Source organism: Trachymyrmex cornetzi, unplaced genomic scaffold (genome assembly GCF_001594075.2).
Source record: "Trachymyrmex cornetzi isolate Tcor2-1 unplaced genomic scaffold, Tcor1.1 scaffold348, whole genome shotgun sequence".
In the NCBI taxonomy this organism is placed as follows: Eukaryota; Metazoa; Arthropoda; class Insecta; order Hymenoptera; family Formicidae; genus Trachymyrmex; species Trachymyrmex cornetzi.
This window is the reverse complement of record NW_017298193.1, coordinates 161,902-182,889: the sequence shown is the minus strand read 5'-3', so window position 1 is coordinate 182,889 and position 20,988 is coordinate 161,902. Positions and strand designations below refer to the sequence as shown.

General features: G+C 35.1%; 1 protein-coding gene across 12 annotated transcripts in view; it reads right to left on the bottom strand.

The window, feature by feature from the left end:
- Nucleotides 1-20,885, bottom strand: part of Syp (synaptotagmin binding cytoplasmic RNA interacting protein) — a 36,264-nt gene extending 15,379 nt beyond the window's left edge. For 5 of the 12 annotated variants that reach the window (XM_018510696.1, XM_018510702.1, XM_018510703.1 and 2 more), the window contains exons 1-5: nt 9,113-9,175; nt 7,205-7,581; nt 6,784-6,891; nt 6,269-6,445; nt 2,673-2,808 (exon numbers count right to left, since the gene is read on the bottom strand). In XM_018510696.1, the coding sequence (XP_018366198.1) occupies nt 2,673-2,808; nt 6,269-6,445; nt 6,784-6,891; nt 7,205-7,579 (796 nt within the window). In that variant the 5' untranslated portion in view covers nt 7,580-7,581; nt 9,113-9,175. The other 7 variants (XM_018510708.1, XM_018510697.1, XM_018510705.1 and 4 more) reach the window with 4 other exon arrangements.
- Between the last annotated feature and the right edge of the window lie 103 nt (nt 20,886-20,988).

Sequence of the window (20,988 nt, the reverse complement as noted above, 5' to 3'; positions counted from 1 at the left end):
TATATATGCAGCATAAGAATACTATTTAAGAGTACAAAAATTAAATAAAGATAAAATTAAAAAGAAAAAAATATAATAATTACATTAATGTATCTGACTACATTAATTAATCTGTATGATTCCTAAAATATTTATACGTATATTCATATAACAAAAAGTTACATTATATTGTTTATTAAATCTTTTCTAGACATTGTTAATGTTCCTATTTCATAAATTATAAATTTCATTTATTTATATTTGCACGTTTGAGAACAAACACACGTAACATTCAATAAAAGAAGAAAAACAAGCTTCAAAAATGAATTTATCAAGTAAAATTTCTTTGACAAAAAACTATTCAAGGATAAAAAGAAATAAAAGAAACATTACTTCACCAAAATGCTCACAATCTATGTCGTAATACAATTTCAAATAAAAAACTACAGAAAATCAGGATTAAAAGAACAGAAAAAATAGACACTATTAATAGCTACAAAGAGAGAGACTGCAAGCTCCAAATTCTGTAAAACACTCTTTATCAGAATAGTTATATGTATAATACATATACATATGTTCTTTAGCATTTCTTTACTAGATCTGTATATTTTTGAAGAATTTGAGAGGATTATTTAATTCAAAAGCATATAAATATTAAGAAGAATATTTTTCATGCTATTAGAATTCCCATGCATTATAATTATTCAATTACATGTACATAAAGAAATCGACATTTTAATATTATATGTATATAATTATTATATCCTTCCTCTCTCAGTGTCTTCTAATCTTAAGATGTAAGAATATCATTCGTATTTCCCAATTTGATTTCACTCCGATCTAACTTGACAGAGCTTTTCTGGAAATAGTAGTAAAAATACTGAAAGATTGCCAAACAAGAAGCAATTTAGTAATTATCACTAGGCAACTTAATTAATCTGACATCATTCCTCTGAACTTTTATTTTTCAGAGATAGTCTTTCTCTCCTTCCTCTCAGTTTAGAAGTTATACTACCTCTGGATAACAAGGCATTTTGTACATATTTTTAAAATAATAAATCTTAATTTTAAATAATAAAGCAGCAAATCATCGATTTTGTACTAAATCCATAAAATTTCATTATAATAAAGTAATTTTTATAATTACTCACTAATTTTATTGACTAATATGCATAAAATATAATTTACTTATACTAATTTATTCATTATTCATAGTAAATACATCAATTCTCTTAGTTTCTTGTCTGTCAGTTGCATTATATAAGACATGCGGAAATCGAATGCTCATTATTGTTAGATGCCTTGTATCATTATATCGATCGTCGTATTGACTGCTCTCCTAAAATTAATTTTTCGATCATTTCTATGTAAATTTAATTATTCAAGGCGTTTGCCTTTATCATCACTTTTTTTACATTAATCTCCTCTCTGTGTCCATATATTAATGTTACATGCAAGAATCTTATGCACATACATACGAAATATAGTGATGATCACAAACACATTCATTCGATCACACTGATCATTCCCTTTTGCCATATTTACATTTATACTATACAAAAATAATATACCTTTCATATTAAATATTAACGTCTGAAATTAAAGATATCACAATAAACACACAATTATTCATTCGTGAAATACGATTGTGTCTCTATTTTATGAATATATTTAATTTTGTGTACAAAAGAAAAATATATTTTCCATTTCAAAACATAAATAAAGAAAATAAAGCTGTATCATTTCTTAATTATATATAAATAAAAATATCAATAAACGATACTAGCTGTAAAATTTGCATTCCAACTTTGAATTTTGTGTCCCAAAACCAAATACTCGTAATAATTTCTCAAAATTGTATAAAATATAAAAACTCATATACTTTTTCTGTCTTTCCCTCTTCTTTCCTTCCATCTTTTCTTCCTTCCCCCTCCCTCCCTTCCCCTCTTTCATTCTGTTCTTCTCTCTTTCTTGTCTGCTTGCGCACGCGCGCGTTTCTATGATATTGTGTGTGTGTGTGTGTGTGTGTGTGTGTGGCGCGCGTGCGCGCGCGCGCCTGTGTGTAGGAAAAAAAATTAAATGAGCATATAATGTATGTGGATGGATGGATGGATGGATGGATGGATGGACGAATGGATGGATGGATGTATGGTGGATGGATGGATGGATGGATGGATGAATGAATGAATGAATGAATGGATGGATGGATGAATGGATGGACGGATGGATGGATGGATGGATGGATAAAATGGACAGTCGTGCACGCGCGTATATGTGTGTATGTATGTTTCAAATAAAATAAACTCAGTTGGTTGTAGGACACAATTACGAATGTCTACTCATTGCAACTATGCACGTTTTGCAAACGAAAAGTTATTAGAAATGAAAGGAATTATATGATAAGAAGAGTTCACATTTGGCTTATAAATAAATTGGTCAGCGTTACCAAACATCAATAATATTTTCGAAAAATGAATAATGAAAATTTCGTTTCTCCGAGTACCAATTCACAACAAAATTTTTGTTTCACATTTATGCAAGAGGGCTGGATTTAACCCACCTGGCACCTCTGCTACTGACTAGAGAAAAACACCTGATTTGTTATAAGATGATAAATTTTTTGTCCCATTATATCTCCCAGAGAACTTCCATTTGGTTACTGCTTGCTGATTTAAGGACAATTGTCAACTTACGTGCGTGCTTTGTAAACTCTTCGAACAAGTCATCTCGGTCTCGATTCTTTGGAATATTTCCCACAAACAAGCGGTGATTGTTATAAGATACGGTAACACCAATCTTTTTCCCTTTCCGAATCTCATAATCATTCAGCTGTAAGAATAATGTGGAAGGAGAGTGCCAATTAAGCTTGCCATTTATGATTTCACCTGCTTATTGGCTGTCTGAACGTAGGATTTCATGAAATGTCCTTGAGGAAAGAGGGTTGGTTGTGGGGGGATGGATTTCATTTATATAAACATAGGACCATTATTCAAAGGATCATGGACATTTTGATAGTTTGAGAGGATCAATATCATACAGGGTAGGTGGGAGTGCCTGTCCGTTTGTTAGCGAGCCAAACGCCCCAGCGGTCCACGCAAATCTCCCATACCCCCAAAGCTTAAGACTTAGTGATGAATTACATTTGCATATTGCAAAATTGCAATGGTGCAAGACAGCGTATATTTTTGTCACAGTACGTAAAATAATTCTTAATCTAAAAGTATCATACGGCTTCCACATTTTCTCTTTCCATTATCTCGCTTCTTTTTTACCGTTCCAAAAAAAGAAGACGAAGAAGATATCAGTAATAAAGATTGATGAATTGATCAGTTGCATAAATTCGAGGACAGGGAATTCAAGAGGATAATAAGGTATTCGCATGTATAGAATAGGAAGCAGATAAACTCATAAGTCAACCTAAATATGCGAGGAAAAGAAGACTTGGACCAGAGAGGTGTTACTGTTCACTAATAAACCGAGAGGCAAGGAGACTGACCAGAACTAAAGGTGCCATAAGGTATATTCGTAGATCATAAAATCAATGTGATCCTTGGATGCTCCATAGTTCCATACCATCTACAACCACTACTTAAAAGCTAGCACTCTTAAATTATACAATACAGGTAGACAGGTAGGTAATAGGTAGGTAGGTAGGTACACACGCCTCGAATTCACTTTACCTGTTAATTTACCAAATTCCTCCAAGATCTCCTCTTTGCCTTTTGACTTTGGTATGTTCCCCACGAAAAGACGTAGATTAGGAACGCTAATGTTTACTTTCAGACTCTTGCCGGGTTTTATTTCGTGATTATCGAGCTGTGGGATGCAGAAAACAGACACATGCCTAATTTTGTTCCAATGAGGCGGTTTCATGGTTTTTAAGTTAAGATAATTACGGCAGATATGACGGAATTTGGGAAAAAATTTTCTAAATATGCAATTTAATACGAATATTAATTATTGACAATGGTGTAGGTTCACGAAAGCGAGAAAGTGGCATGCGCTTTGTCGCTCGAGTCTTCACAATATAGCAAACCGGCCTTTCATGTACTCCTGTAAACAAATTTTAAGCCTACCAATTTTCAGAATTTTGTTACAAAAATTGTCACTGTCCAATGAGAATCAACCAATTAGATAAATATACCCCTAACCAATTAGACCATACAATCATCATGATTTTCAGAAAGGTTCTCCACTCCCAATTTTGCCCTCTGAGCAAAGAGGAGAGCTGGAAAAGAAACTCATCCATAGGACATCATTAATATATATTTTTCAGTGTTATTAAATAGGATCAGTGGATGTAATTGCGTATTTAAACACGAATAAATGGTCAGGGACATATACATATAAAACATATAATATGTGGATTGTTCCTACGTGTGTGTGTATGTGTATAATAAAATTACGTATATATGTGTTTTCATTTATTTTAAAATATCTCACCTAACTCTCGAGCACTTTAAATATCTTTGCTATTCTAAGTAATAGAAAAAATTAAAAAAAAATTCACACACAAGTTACAAGATTTAATAAATTCAAAAACACATAATGTAGTAGCAATGCTTTCGTTATGCAGAAACATGAAATATTTTGAGAACATTTCTTTAAAAAAAAAAACTGAAATACGATTTTTCTTCCACAAATCTTCTAATTATTTCTCACATAAAAGTAAAGTCTGCGGTACACGATATACGTTTTCCTGCTATAGATTGCTTATGTTTTAGTAAATTATTAGAATTGCACCACACAGAATGCAGAATTTCTACTAATTTATCAAAACGCAAGCAATCCAATAGGAAAAAATTGTATGCCGTAGGCTTAATATAAAAATATAGAGGTTAGATTATTTAAAAAAATTAATTTTTTCCGAGATATATTTTATGCCAAATTATGCCACATTAAAACATTAGATATTTTATAAGTTATTGATTTTTTAATTTTATGTTAACAGTTTTAGACAAGATAATCAGAAAAATCATCTTGAGAAGATGTCCTATTTTATTAAACTTATTGCTTTTTCTGAAGAAGGCTCGAACAAGTAGCCGAAACATGTCAAGAGTCGAATTTATAAAATTAGATTTGAATAATAACTCAATGTAATTATCAATTGAATATATATAAATTGTTGTACACAACAAGTTCTACGATTGGCTCTTCGATACTCTATTATTTTATATATTTTTAATTTATATTATTTAGAGACCTTTTTATTATTATTATTATTTTACTTTTATTTTAGAAAAATCATGTTTGATTTACACAAAAATCAAATTGCCTCTAAAATCTCCTTCACATCTCCACATATAACGAAATATTGTGCCACTATACAGGATGACAAAAAATTCCTTTAAGATATTTTACCGGTTTCGGATTTTTTTGTCACTCTGTATGATGTGTCATTCACAAAACTGTAGAACCACGTAATTTAAACAACTTTTTCTTATTATTTAGAATAGCAAAGATATTTCAAATTCTCGATATCAATGAGAAAACTTATACAGATATGAATCACATACTCATGTACATATGCCCCCCTCTTTCTCTCTTCTTTCCTTTTACTCTTTACTTTCTGTTTTCCTTTTTACTTTACTCTCTCATTCTTTTCTCTCTCTCTCTCTCTCTCACTCACTTTCTTTGTCTTGCTTTTTCATTCGTTCCCCTTCTTTCTTTCTTGTTCATTCTTTCTTTCACACAACGCATATGTACATATGTATGCAAAATTTCTATTTTTTCTAAATTGTGTATATATTTTTTTTAAATGTGTAAATTCAAAAAATTATAAAAATACATGAACTTAATAAATTAATATATCTGCGTTAAATCTACTGGGAAACAACGAAATATAAAAAAGATAATATAGAACAAGCCACATAGGAATATAGTAACACTCATTCGAAATGTTCAACAGAACACAAACGTGTATGTGTGTGTATATATATGTGTATATATATGGGTAATTCAGCCGCAGCTCATATTAAAATATTATTTAAAACAAAAACTAAAATATATCAGTATTTTAAATTTAATATATAACTAAATGTGAAACATTGTGTGACGAAGTCAAACTTCTCTATTTAATTAATAAACATTTCGAAAAAGCACTATTATGTTGGTAGCAATAACAATTTTGTAACATTTCTAAAAATTTTGAAAATAAAAAGATAAAAGGATCCTAATCTATGTGTGTGTATGACAATACGTTAATAACTAAGAAAAAAAAACTTTATATATTGTACGAAAATATACACAATAATATTACGAAAAGATCTAAGGAAAAATATTAACATACCTCTCGAACAGCCTGCTGCGCAGCTTCCCTATTAGTGAATGTGATAAATGCATATCCTCTGTTGGAACCTGACATGGGATCCATCATCAGTCTCAAGTCCCAAATTTTTCCGCATTTCTCAAATAATGGAATTAATTCGTCTTCATACATGTCTTTTGGGATTTTGCCACAAAATACCTTTTTATAAAAATATTTAACATAAGTTTAAAAATAAACAACTTATATACCAAAATATTTCATATATTCCCTTTAATAACTGCCCTACATACACATTACGTTTCTTGTTAATGCAAATCATGATTGCTAGAAATTTTGGGGAAATTTTTAATGTCAAAAAAAATAATTTAAAAATATTAGTAAAATATATTACACATTGCATTTGTAATACCTAAAGCTAAATATATACATATATAATAGCATTGTGTATGCATGCGCGCATGTGTGTGTGTGTGTGTGTTGCAAGGGGAGGGGGCAAGAGGCGTGCGCGCGTATAATTTATATAGAGATAAATTTACCTCACAACCAGTGCCAGGAGTTGGACCCTCCCAATTTGGTGGAGGACCACCATATTTTCTTTGTCCAGTAGTTACATCCAAAGGATATCCCGTTCTTTCCAGAATTAACTAAAATATAATTATTTAAATATACAATAATTATAAAATAGAATATTTTGGTATCTAAGTAAATTAAAATAACTTTATGTCCGTGTCACATTACACATTGGAGATTGAGGATTACAAATTAAAGATTTGAATTCGACCAATCAGATAATTTTAATTTTAATCCGTTTCGTTCTAACTGACTGAATTCTAATCCTCTATTCGTAATCCTCACTCTCCAATGCAGTGTGTCATAGGCATTAGAGAAATTTACATATACAAAGATATGAATATAATATATGAATGATATATATATAAAAGCATATCTTCAAATTACTTTGATTTTGTCTTCATCTGGGGCCTTAGGTGTCGTGCTGGTGCCTGTACCTTGACCAGCACGACTCTTTTGTCTGTACGTCTTCATTACTCCACAAAGGTATGCCGATTTATTGGATACATGTTCCAGATTAGATTCCAGAAATTGTGTAAGCACGTTTAGCGCACCATCAACTGGAAATTCCTTCAAGGCATCAAGAGCTCTTTCATCCAGATCAATATGAGCTAATTTTCCCGTCTTATAAATTTCATCCAATTTGGCAGCCACTTTCTCGTCTAGCCCGTATTGCATGAGTTTGTTAAAATCTTCTGTCCGTTCTACATTTTCCATTTCTTGTTTTTCTTCCATTTTTATCTCTCCATTCCCTTCTGCCATAGCTGAAACAATATGTTAATAAAAAATGTTTAATCTCTCTTTTGTCGATACATTAATTGAATTCGTAATGAATTATTTGGTTATATAATATATATCACAAAATATGTGATACTTGTACAAATTTTTGTTACAATAAATAATAAAATTTTTATTAAATAACGAAATATTCTTTTCACAACAAAATATCTATAATATTTAATATGCAAATTCTAATACATATTGTGCAACAATAAGATACTATTTTTTAATATTTCTGTAACAATGCATGATATTGATTACAATTTACTCTTTTTATTTTCATTGGAAGATAGAAAAGAAACAAAAAAAACTTGTGAACAGATTTCTTATTAATAAGTAAGACTGTATAAGTACAGAAAATAATCATTAGCAATCAATTTTAAACATATATATGCAGACAGATCTATTAATTACAAAAAATACATAATTTACAATTTAAGTAATATTCTTAACTCGCGCAATCACTATTTCGAGCAAATCTAAATTGTCAATTAAACTTCAATTATTCTCATTCTTTCAAGAGAAATATTTATACATAAAAATTTATTTCTAACGAAAAAGAGCGTTCTCTTAAAATGTAGGACGATAAAGTGTCTGGGAACAAAGTCGGAAAATGAGCCGGTGCGTGAAGAATCACAAATACTCCGATCATGTACTTGACAATGCACTTCATAATGCATAGGTGTGAAATGTATGAAAGAAAACTGGAAGAAAAGATCTCACACGCACATACACACTGCACACACAAACGCGCGCGCGCGCGCGCATATAAAAAAATACACACATGTATATATATTTATACACATATATACGTCGGAGTGCACAAATCGGAGCAAGAACCGTCCGCGATCGGACCTCCCTGGCGTACCAAACTTGAAAATAAATAACTAAAAATATCAAAGCAACCGACTATAGACATTACATTTCCGTTTGATACGAGAAACAAGAAGAGCAGGAACCGAGGAGGAAAATTTGTGATGCCCAATATAATGCTGCACGTTATCGATGACACTCGCAGTCCAGCCCAACGATTAGGCAGCAGGACGATTGAACGCGATCGCCGATCGGTTGGCGTAGACCACAGACGGTAATGGTGACGGCAACAGCGCGGCAACAGCGCAGCGTAGCGTGGAGCGGAGCAGAGAGGAGAGGAGAGGAGCGGAGCGGAGCGGCGCAATCGCCGCTGTAGCAAAGAATTCGCGCGGCAAGAATTGTCGCGGTGATATTATTCTTCTATCCTCTCCAACGTCGCCGTTATTCTCACGACGAGGCTCGCGGTTCCACTTTTACCACGCGCTAATTCGCCGGCCGGCGAAATGCAATCGCACTCCGCACAGCGGCGGCGGCGGCCGTCGCCGTGATGCACTTCTATGCACTCCAGACATATGCACTTCGCAATGCATTTATCTCGGTATTCTTCACTCGCGCTCGCGGAAACGTAGTGACAAACGGCGCCGTGGCTCAAACGCAGAAAATTAACCGTGCCGATGATGTAAAACGAACAGCGATCGTTACCTTGCAAAATAAACGAACGGGCTCCTCCGCGCGAGGAAATGGCGACAGACGTCAACGTGATTGCGGACTACGGGGTTCACAAAACGACGCGCAAAGATACGCTCGAACCCAGCGATACGACGTTCGCCATTTTCTTGCCGTGGCTGTGCGCGCGCGAATTCTGATTGGCGCCCGCAAAATTACTCGACGGGAATGAAAGGCCGACTGTTCCGCGCGTTAAATCGGAGTACCGCGCTCGCAAAATTCGAAGCGGAGTGCGATCGAGAACTTGCTCGCTCGCTTATTTATACACGTATGTATGTATGTGCGCGACGAATGTCGCATGAAATTGGATACTCATGATGATTCGCAAAAATACAACGAAATTAGTTTCTCAAAATCGAAAATGTGACGAAACTCAAAACTCAACACGAATTTTGCTACACTTGTCACTCGCAACATGAAACGGAACATCTGCAATCGTGCAAAAATCTACCACGAGGTTAAGGGTGCACATTTTACGTGCGTCTTTATAGGAGAAATGCGATTGGATAATTTTCTTTATGCAAATGGTTATGCGGCTCTGCAAGTTTGTGTGGAATGGCCCTAAAGCGGGGAGCAGACTCCTGCATAACACATGAGGCATAAGAAATTGAACCAACCAGAGTTCTTTATTACATGGAAAGAAAGGAAATGAAGAACTTCGATTGGTACATTTTCTTATGCATTACGTGTTATGCAAGAGTCTGTTTTAACGTAACTCCCTGCTTTAACGTAATAAGAGAGTTGCACAACTATATTGTGAAATAATTATAGCACAAGTCCGGATCTACAATAGATGTTTTAAGCCTTAAATCGTAAGAAATTGATCAATTACAATCGTATTCGAGGAGAATAATCAACTATGATTCGTCCATTTCTTATGGCTCAAGGGTGCCGTCACATGCGGCGTAACCTGCGTAAGCGTAATGGTACGTTTCCATTGAGCTCAGTGGAAACGTACCATTAGGCTGAGTTTCCACTGGATGCGTCACGCGTCGCGTCGTCGAAGGAGAGAAAGAGACGAGTTGTGTATTTATATAATCTTATCTCTTTCTCTCTTTCATGACGCGACGCGTGACGCGCTCAGTGGAAACGTACCATTACTCCTGTCGACCCTTAAGGCCGCAGCACAGACTTTTGCATAACGCATAGTGCATAAGAGAATCAACCAATTAAAATCTTTCCTTTCTTCCCATGGAAAAGAATTTCAATTAGTCGATTCCCTTATGCACTATGTACTATGCGTTATGCAAGAGTCTGTACTGCGGCCATTAAGCGGGGAGTACAGACTCTTACATAACGCATAACACATAAGTTATAAGAAATTCAACCAATCAAAGTTCTTTATTTCATGGAAAGGAAGGAAACGAAGGACTTTTATTGGTACATTTTCTTATGCATTACGTGTTATGCGTTATGCAAAAGTCTGTTCTCTCCGCTTTAAGGCCGCAGCACAGACTTTTACATAACGCATAACGCATAGTACCCTAATAATACGGGGATGTCCTATTGGACATCTTGTGAACGTCTTGCCGGCTAAACGGTATGTCCACAGGATGTCCTACTGTAGTAATTTAACGTCAAATTACTGTAAGAAATAAGCAACAACACGAGAAAAATATTAGGGCGCTCCGAGTCTCGTACCGAGGCCTGGTCTCTCCTCTGAGTTGATAGACTTCCGTCCTACCATTGAGCCACACAACCCCGACGCTGATAGTTTCTCTGTTATGCCCATTTCCTCTAAATTTCTTACACTACCCTCTTAATTTTTAAATAATAAAACTAACTTAGTTAATGTATATAAAAATGTATTTAATATGTTTTGTAGTTAGCACATGATCAGGTTAGTATCAAAGAAAAGGACAAGTACATTCTATTGAAATATTTAAAACTGGTTCTTTCAATTAATGTAAATATTAAGTTGTATATAGTTTTGTAACATACATATATAATACATTATTTGTATATAAAAAATTTTTACCGAAGTCTTTTCCGCAGGACGTTCTGAGGACGTTCTGAGACTGTCCCACAAGGACGTCCTAAGAAAGTCCCACAAGGACGTCCTGAGACTATTCCAACGACGTCCTGGGGCTATCCCCACGATGTCCTGAAGTTGTTCAAAGGACGTCCTGAGGGTGTCCTGAAGATGATGCCTTAAGAATGTCCTCAGGACGTCCTGTGGAAATATGTATGTCTATAAAATGTCCAGGATGTCCTTCTGTCCGGGACATATTCAGAATAATCCTGAGGACGTCTTGTGCTGTTAGGGTACATAAGCGAATCAACTAGTCAGAATCTTTCCTTTCCTTCCATTCCATGGAAAAGAAGAATTTCGATTGGTTGATTCCCTTATGCACTATGTACTATACGTTATGCAAGACTCTATTACTACGTTTACACGGCACGCTTTACGCCTAAGTTACAACATCGATGTTATGAAATTGGCCAATTACAGTCATTCCATTCTTCAGAAGAATAGCTATGATTTCTATAATAGGCCAGTTCTATAATATTGATGTTATAACTTCGGCGTAAAGCGTGCCGTCTAAAAGAGGTCTATGCTACGGCCAATACCTTATACTGAAAATGTTACTGGTCTAGTTAACATCGTGCACTTGATACACACGTACTAACTAGTAATTTTCTATTAACTTATTTTAATTTTGGCAACGTATTTAAAGATTAACGATGTACTAAATTGATACAATATATATCATGAATTTTTGAACACTCGGTGCCACACGGTTATGTACCATATGTCAATGTATGCCGAATTTGTCATTAGTCAAAAAAATACAAGATTACTACTTTAAAAACAAAAATTTACTGCTTTAAAAATACAAGATTACTGCTCTAAAAATACAAATTCACTGCTTTAAAAACACAAATTCACTGCTAATGCAAAGAATTTTTGTTTTTAAAATAGTAATCTTGTATTTTTAAAGCAGTGAATTTTTGTTTTTAAAGCAGTGAATTTATGTTTATAAAGCAGTGCTTTGGTGTGATTAAAGCAGTGATTTTGTGTTTTCAAAGCAGTAAATATATGCATAATATTGCATAAATTTTTAAAACAGAATATTTAAAATGTATACCTTTTTTAAAATGTATACCTTTTTAATTTTTTTTATATGGATTAAAATTTAAATCCAACATTTCGTGGAAATAAACGCTGTAGCTATATACACGACTTCGTCGTTGTCGTCCAAATTCCTATAAATTTTGAAAATTGCTACAAATGCTACATAATATATTATTCAATCCATTAATTAATTAAAAGTTAAAGGTAAAATGATATTACCTCATGATTTAAATAAAAATTAACCCGGCAATGAATTTCATATTTTCGATTTCTTGTATATGCTTTCTTTAACGTAAAAGCTAAGATGTCATGTAAAAAGTCTTCCGATATTGCATTTAAATATGCAAAATTGACAAGAATCATTCGTTTGTGGTCAGTTAAATTACGATCTCAGAACAATTTCCGTATAAATTTCGGCCACAATTTTGCATCCCCAACTATATCTTGGACAGCAAGCCAAGGATTTTTGTTTAGTTGCTCTATTAAATACGGCATTTTACAATTATGATCAAATTGCAATCTACAGAGTAGTATTTTATCTGCTTACAGAATACGCGCGCGACCACAGCGCATGTTCATTTTCGAAACATAGGTCGCGTTCAGTAAATTCAACTTTTGCGAAACGGATCTGTACGCGCTCGTTGTTATTGGTGTATTCTTCTAGACCTGTCTAAATCACTAACCAATAGTAGCGAACGTTCACAGATCCACTCTGCACAGTTGAGTCGAGTTGAGTTTGATGAACGCGACCATTTAGTTAGAATGACAGGTATTTTAACATATAAAATTTCGAAATTTAACGCTTAATATCTTGGTTCTTGAGGCCGACCGCCGCATTTCTTTTCCAGATTCTTTCATTGTGAGTGAAAACGCGTTGAATGAGCCCAATTTAATCAAAATCGGAGGTGAGGCCCCGTATTCTAAATAATTACCGAATGATGTACTAAATTGGTACAATATGCATTAAAATGATTATTTACTTAAATACACATATCATTTAATTAAATATACATATCTAACTAGTAACTTTCTATTGAATTATTTTAATTTTGGTGATACGTGTAAACATATACATGATATGTGTATTTAATTAATCATTATTATGATGTATAACTGTACCAATTTGGTACATCAGACATTTCAAAGTATCGCTGAAATTAAAATCATTCAATAGAAAGTTACTAGTTAGTACCCGTATCAAATACACGATGTAAGGCCATAATGTCTTCACTGCTTTTCAAGATATAAACCTTTAATTCTAATTTTAATCTGAATTTAAAAGCAGTCAAAATAATCAGATCAAAATAATCCGCCAGCGTTTATACCAATCGTAACAAGTGGCTGCGTTCAGCAGACTCAGCAGTTTTGCAACCGTTTTATGATTCGTCGCGCTGATTGGATTATACGTTTAGATTTAAAGGAATAGTCCTATCTGTATATCTATATGCGAAGAATCACAAAACGATTGCAAAATTGTCTGCTGTACGCAGCCATTGATTTGGTACGAATATGGTACACTTAATACGCGTATCAAGTGCTTGGTGTAAACTAGATGCATAACACGGAGTAAAAAGGAGCTCGAATTCAAGGATGAAACATGAGCTCGAAACATGGCTTCGGAAAACACATGAAAATTCGGGCCAATGCGATTTTAGTGTCGTTGCGGCAAAAGTTGGAAGTGCACTTGCCGACCGAAATGCCTTTCTACTTTCTACGTTCTGAAATTCACTAAATTTTCCATAGTATACGTATACTATATGAAACGCTTCCGCATTACAACTCAGCAGAAAGGCATTAATGACCACTAGGTACATGCTACATGATAACGCGAACGGAATACACACGGTTAACTCTTAACTTAATTTTCATCTCTTTCCAATTCTAGCATTAGAAAGAGATGAGGAATAAGTTGAACCTCAGTTAAGAGTTAATCATGAGTTGTGAAACTGGTGCCCTAATTTTTCGTATACGATACTTTTCGAGAATAGGGACCCAGTGCGCTGTCTGCCATGCCACTCTCGCGCTCGTTTTATTTTTAATGCAGAAATTCCAAATTGTATAAAATTTTATTTTATTTTATTAAATAGTAAATGCATCAATATTTATTGAAAAATACATACATTTCATACATAGTCATAAATTATCATTAAATTATCGTTTTTAACTTACCAACATCAAAAAACTTTAAAATTAAAAAAAATAAAACGGGACTTGAGCGACAACTTTACTTCTCAGAATATATTCTACGCAAAAATATATAAATTTACAGAATTACAGGAAAATGGGAGGAAAAATTATCAAATCCTCTAAGTTGACAGTTTTCTCCGACAGGAGCGCTCGAATTAGTTCTTCCATAAAGTCCCTATAATGAGAGTCGAGACATGAGGGACAGTCGTCTCTGATTGGACGCCGCCATTTATAGGCCTTTCGACGTGGTAGTGAATCTGTGAATTAGTGTGAGCAAACTGTTATGGTGTAGTACAGAAAGACGCGAACGCGAGATCGGACTGTTACCATGGCATGGTGTGCTATTTGTGATGCGAAATCAACACAAGGGATCAAGACATCAATGTTCCCTAAAGATGACAAGAGAACCCAGTGGATTGCGGCAGTTCGAGCACTGGACGAACCAAATTGGAATCCGACAAAAAATTCAGTGTTATGTGAGGTATGTTATATTGTGTTTATAAATTGGCTTTTTACGATGAAGCCCATCTTTCAGCAGGTAAAAATGGTGAGTTAAAATCGACAAACTAATCTGTATACATGCAACATGATTTAATTAACAATTACGGATATTGTGATTATTACATTTCACTATTACCGAAACTTTGAATGGCGCGCGCGTTATTTGCTGTTTCCAGCCGGAGCCTGGCAATGGCGTCCTTCCGGTCTCATGTCCCAACTCCCATTACAGGGTCTCTATTCTTCCGTAGAGTTCCTTTAGTAAGAATCAAGTCATGAAGGGGCAACGATTCCTGATTGGTTAGATTTCGAGCCCCTTTAAACGTCGCCATTTGCAGATACCTTTGATGTGATAGTGAATCTGTGAATTGGTGTGAGTAACTGTTCCATGGTGTGGAAGGCGCGAACGCGAAATCGGACTATCAACTGTCAAATTATTCTGTTTCCGGCCGGTACCCAACATCCGGCAATGGCGTCCTTCCGCTCTTATGTCTTAACTCTTACTAGAGGAACTCTATTCTTCCGTACAGCGCTTTTCCGAAGCCAGAAATCAAGTCTAATTTTTTCGTGACTGAGCGCTTAAGCTTGGTCTCCTTTTTACTACGTAAACTATAATCATTGACATATAACACTGGACAGAGCATGCGGCGAAATGTCTTTGATCTTTCGTCTTGACTATGTATGTAATACTCCTATATTGCTAGCGCCACCAGGGCCAGTAAACTCCCATTGTATTTTCTTTACCCGTGTTTTCAGCGCTTCTACAAAGCGTCTATAAAACATCGAACTATAAATCAATGGCTGCGACCATTTCGTTGTATTCGATTGATGGTGCGTTCGAGAAGTCGCTATTAGCGCTTCTGTCATTCTATCTTTGTTGTTTATTAGACATAAAACAAGGATAGAATGACAGAAATAGCTTTAATAGCGTTTCCCCGAATGTACTTTGCATTCAATTGCATTTCTTCAAGATCGAAGCAGGTTAAAATACATGTTCTTAGTAAAAAATGATACATGTGCGAAAAAATTTACGCGGTAGTAATTCTATATCTGAATATACAGTTCTCCGATATATGTTTATTTTAATTTCTGTGTACAGAAGACTGGTATTAACCAGAAATGAGTACAGTAGCACTGTAACTGGTGAATCACCAACTACGAATCGTCGCGACAGCACATATTCAATTATATTGTTAAAAATGGTGAGAGCGTGCTGTGTACAAGGTTGTACATCAAATTGGGAAGTGCCAATGCAGTCGGATTCAACGAAATCATATATGTAATACTACTATATTGCTAACGCAGCCTTTTTTTGAGAGTGGGGGGGTGTGCCAAAATAGTGTGAGATAGAAAATCGACTTCTCACTTTCACAATTCGTGTACTTCGAATGCGCATGCATGGGGGAAACGTATGCGCGCGCACTCATTGCACGTGTATTGTAGAGGTTAGATATTATAAAGTATAACTAAAACAGAGAAGTACCAAGTATAACAAGATCGCGGCATTATTTTCTTTTTTTAACAAGTACAAAAACTCAACTTCACTATTGAACACGTCGAATACAATAAACGTAATAATATATGATAAGATAGGTTGGGAACATGCGCATGCGCATTGCGAAAGTACACGAATTGTGGAAGTGAGAAGCGATCGTCTGCACCGTGATGTTTGCTGCAGCTCTTAATTGCCGTTAGCAATATAGTAGTATTACATACAGAGTGTTTGAAATTTTTCGCGACGCCTGTCACGAGCAGGTAGAACGGACCGAACTGAATCGAAAATTCTTATACCATTTTGTACTTTGCGCAATAGTTAACGAGAAAGATTAACGTTTAAAGATGGCCGAGTAAGGACGTCCGGCCGACCTACTCTCTGCTACCGAATATACAACCTACCGTCCCCACCGATCGCACGGCGCGCGGGCCGCTGGGAGTGGGGATGGCCTGCCAGGGCTGCGTTCGAAAACATCACCCGGATGTCTCCGTGTATCATCTTATCCTTGTTTAACACTGAGTGAACAACAAAGATAATACGATATGCGGGGACACTCGAGTGATGTTTCCGAACGCAGCCTAGGCGTGCCGTTTGAATCAAGACGTTTAGTGGCAGTTCCCATTCCCCGCGCGTCTGGCTGTCGATGGAGGATATTCGGCGCTTTAGAAATAATATCTCGATTATCGTGAAAATTGGGAAATGATCAAGAACTCGAAAACTCAGTTTAGTTCGTTCTAAAGCGTACACATGTACATACAGAATATTACATAAATATTATTTGTTTCCAGTAAATAATAAGTGTATTTTAAAATTATATTATCAAAAAAAATTCTTTATAAAGATAACCGTTACTCTAAAGAAGAATAAAAATTACGTTCTCTCTTAGCACTCGAATGATATGTTTCTGCATGCACACTATCGCTCATGGAAGTTCGAAAATTCGCATAAATTTCATCGAACGATCATGTAAAAAATTAAGACATTATAAAACAGCAATTGTATTATTGTTTGAATAATTTTAGGTCACTTGTACACATACTATCAATTGCAAAAGTCTTATAAATTATTTTTAATTTAATATGCCAAAATGGTTTACCTTTATTTCGTAAAACATTGATATCACAATCGGTAAATTTCAAAAATTCGTTATTATCATATTGAATTATTAAAATATTGTGAAATATTGTAATTTTAATATTTTGTAGGAAATATTGCTATATATTGCTGTAATATTATAATTCAATATGTAAGCATGCGATTCGGCACGAGACGAACGCATTTCTCATAAGAAAACATCTAAAGTCTATAAGAAGACGTATGCACTTTTTGGTGTTCTTTCTAGGCCTTTGAATGTTTTTTGATTATAACTTTATCGTGTGTTTCTTGGAATGTGATGCTAAGCCATAATTACAAAAATTGCCGAAAATTGATCTTTAATAATTTTGTACTCAAATACTATCAACTGTACAGAAAAACTATAATTACTATAGTTTATGGATCGTAATTTCGTAAGTACAGGTTGCGAAGCTTTAAATAAAGCAAATGTTACGATATTGACAGATATCTGTCGCCATATAGGAGTAAGAAATGATAAAGAAGATCTCAATTTAAACAATTTTTTTTACGTTTTCTTGGCATAAAATCTCACAGACGTATATTAATACGTATATTTTAATTTTGGAAAAGGATTTTTTAATTATTTTTAAAAGAGAAAAAAGTAATTGTTATATAAAAGTTGCGCTTAATCAATAATACAAACGACTTTAGGATCCCTTTAAGTAAAATACGTATTTTATAATTCGAAATATTTGCATTTTACATTTATATTAAATCAGTATACAATGGCTTTGAAATGCAGCAGTGTGCACTAGTGCATCCAACCGAATTCGTTATTAGGTAATAGCTTATTGTCGAAAGCCTATTACGATTACGGAAAATGTGTGCGGAGGCAGAAACACATAAAAAAACAAGGTAATAAAATATAAGCAGTAAGCGAATCGGTTAATCACAGTAGAAAACGTAAAGCAATAACCTTTTCTACTGTGATTGACCGATTCGATTATTGCTAATTGTCGTATACAATTTTGTATGTGCTTAGACTTATGGCCATGGCATACAAAAAGACTTAAGCAGTAAAATGTAAGTAGTAAGCAAATTGACTAATTACAAAAATCCGTAAAGCCATAACGTAAGCAGTAGCCAATCTAACATGTTGATTTTCTTACTGCTTACGTTTTATTGTCTTAAGGTTTTTGTGTGCCATGGCCCTTAAGTTGTAGACGTAAGCAACGCACAAATTTTATTGGTATTGATTGGCTGCAGGATAGAGAGATCTGAGAAATTCTGTCCTGCAGTCAATTAACAGGCTCGATAAATTTGTTGTACGACAAAAACGCACAAAAATGTAATCTTACCTTATATCTACTATAATTGACCAATTCATTTACTGTTTACATTTTACTGCTTAAGCTTTTTTATGTGCCACGGCCCTAAGATATGAGATTCAATTATGTATCACACACTTAATGAAAATTATAAAAATAAATGAATTTATTAGAATATTTGTAATCATTGGAGTCAACAGCTTTGCTCACTTTTATAATTTTCACCTCGTTGATATACAATTGCGATTCTTTGATGAACGCGTTTATCTGCCAACACGGTGAATATCGTTACACACTTGCTATCGCTTTCGCGCGCTTTTACATTCCGCGAGCACACTATTATAATTTACGAACGTACTCATAAACATGTGAATATATTCGCGAAAAAAATGTGATTTTGCCGCGTATTATCATTCATGAAGACAAGGTTCGTTTTAAGTATGATTTTTATCCCGTACAGCGTGCTTCTCTCATTGTCGCAATGTGCCATTACTGATTGGCGCGAACCCGCCAAACGTATTATATGAGCTACGAAGAGAAGCCATAACGGTCGCACGAAAATCTCGCTCACGTGGTGCATCCGAATAATATCGAATATACAATTCAAAATTATCGAGCGTTAAAGTATCTTCTTATACTAACACTTGATTATTTTTTTCAGTGTCAAAATAAGTCACGTAATTAAAATTGACGTTCGTCAATTTTTATCACGTGACTTATTTTGGCGATGAAAAAAATGAGTGTCAGCATGAAAAGACATCTTTATATATTTTCTATTTCGCCGTTTAGAAACAAAATTAAAATTTAGTAGTTAAGAAAAAAAAGGAAATATACGCGATTGTAGAAGACAAAGAAAAATTCTTCCGAACATGTTAATTTATTTATTACTATGCCACGCATATAAGGGTACAGGAACAATAGCGATTTCAACCTATCAGAAACTGTGTATTCCGATGTCTCTGATTTCTAATAGGTTGAAATTCCTTATTTCTTCTATTGTGTCTGTACCCTAATTTTGCACGCATTAAATTATTACATAAGAAAAAAAAATGCATTTGTGTGTGTGTGACTTTTTTTTTAAATTGTTGCCAGGTTGGGGATTTTTCCCTAAATTTGGAGGTTTTTTCTTTCTACCAAGAGATTTTTTGAGGATATAAAAAGTTTAGAAGACTTTTTGGAGAACTTTTTTTGAGGAAAATACAAAGAAATATCCAAATTATGGCTAAAATATTCAGAAAATCGCAATATGTGAAGATAATTTTCGAACAGACTTGGCAATATTTGTGCGCGTCAGTGCGATTTGTCCAATTATCTCACACGAACGGAAAACGACGATCTTTGTACTGCCAAAAGAAAGACGAAGACAAAACGAAAGGAAGAGAGAAACAGAGGGATGTACTCATGATAAAAGATATGCGTGTGTACCTGTGTCGAATTCGTGCTCCTCACACCGGTATCAATTTAGCAAATTTATTGCTTTGGATGAAGAAATATTAGTTGCAACGGCAACACAGGAAAACAGTCAGGATCTCCCACTGAATGTCGTAAAACTCATAATTGGCACGTCACAGTTTCTTCGCGAAGTGTGTGTTCCGTACTTCAGGTTGATGACGGCGATGGCAACGGCGGCGACGACAGCGGTAGCAGCGACGGCGGCGGCAACAGCGGCAGCAACGGCGGCTGCTGCTGCGGCGGCGGCGACAGCGACAGCGATGGCAGCAGCGACGGCGGCGATGAGGCGGTGGTAATGGTGATGGTAGCGGCGGCGGCGGCAGCGTCAATGGTTGCACTCGCGGTTATAATCACGCCGTTGCACGTAATTACACTGAGTGATATGCGAGTGCAGCGCGTGAAGAAGAATTGGTTACGAAAGAAATGTCCGTTTTATCTCGTACAGCCAATGTGCATTACTTTAAACGATTAAATTTAGTTTTGTGCAGGCACTTGTGTGTAAGATCAAAACCAAAATCCGAAACAGATCAAACAGATGACACACAAATCCCATAGATTATTTTATTGGCGACGGCGGTGGCGGTGGCGATGATGACGACGGCGACGGTGATACTGACGACTATGATGATAATAGTGGTGGTGGTAGTGATGGTGGTAGTGGTGATAATAATGATGGTGGTGGTGGTGATGATGGTGGTGGTGGTGGTGGTAATGATGTGGTGGTGGTGGTGGTGATGGTGGTGGTGGTGGTGGTGGTGGT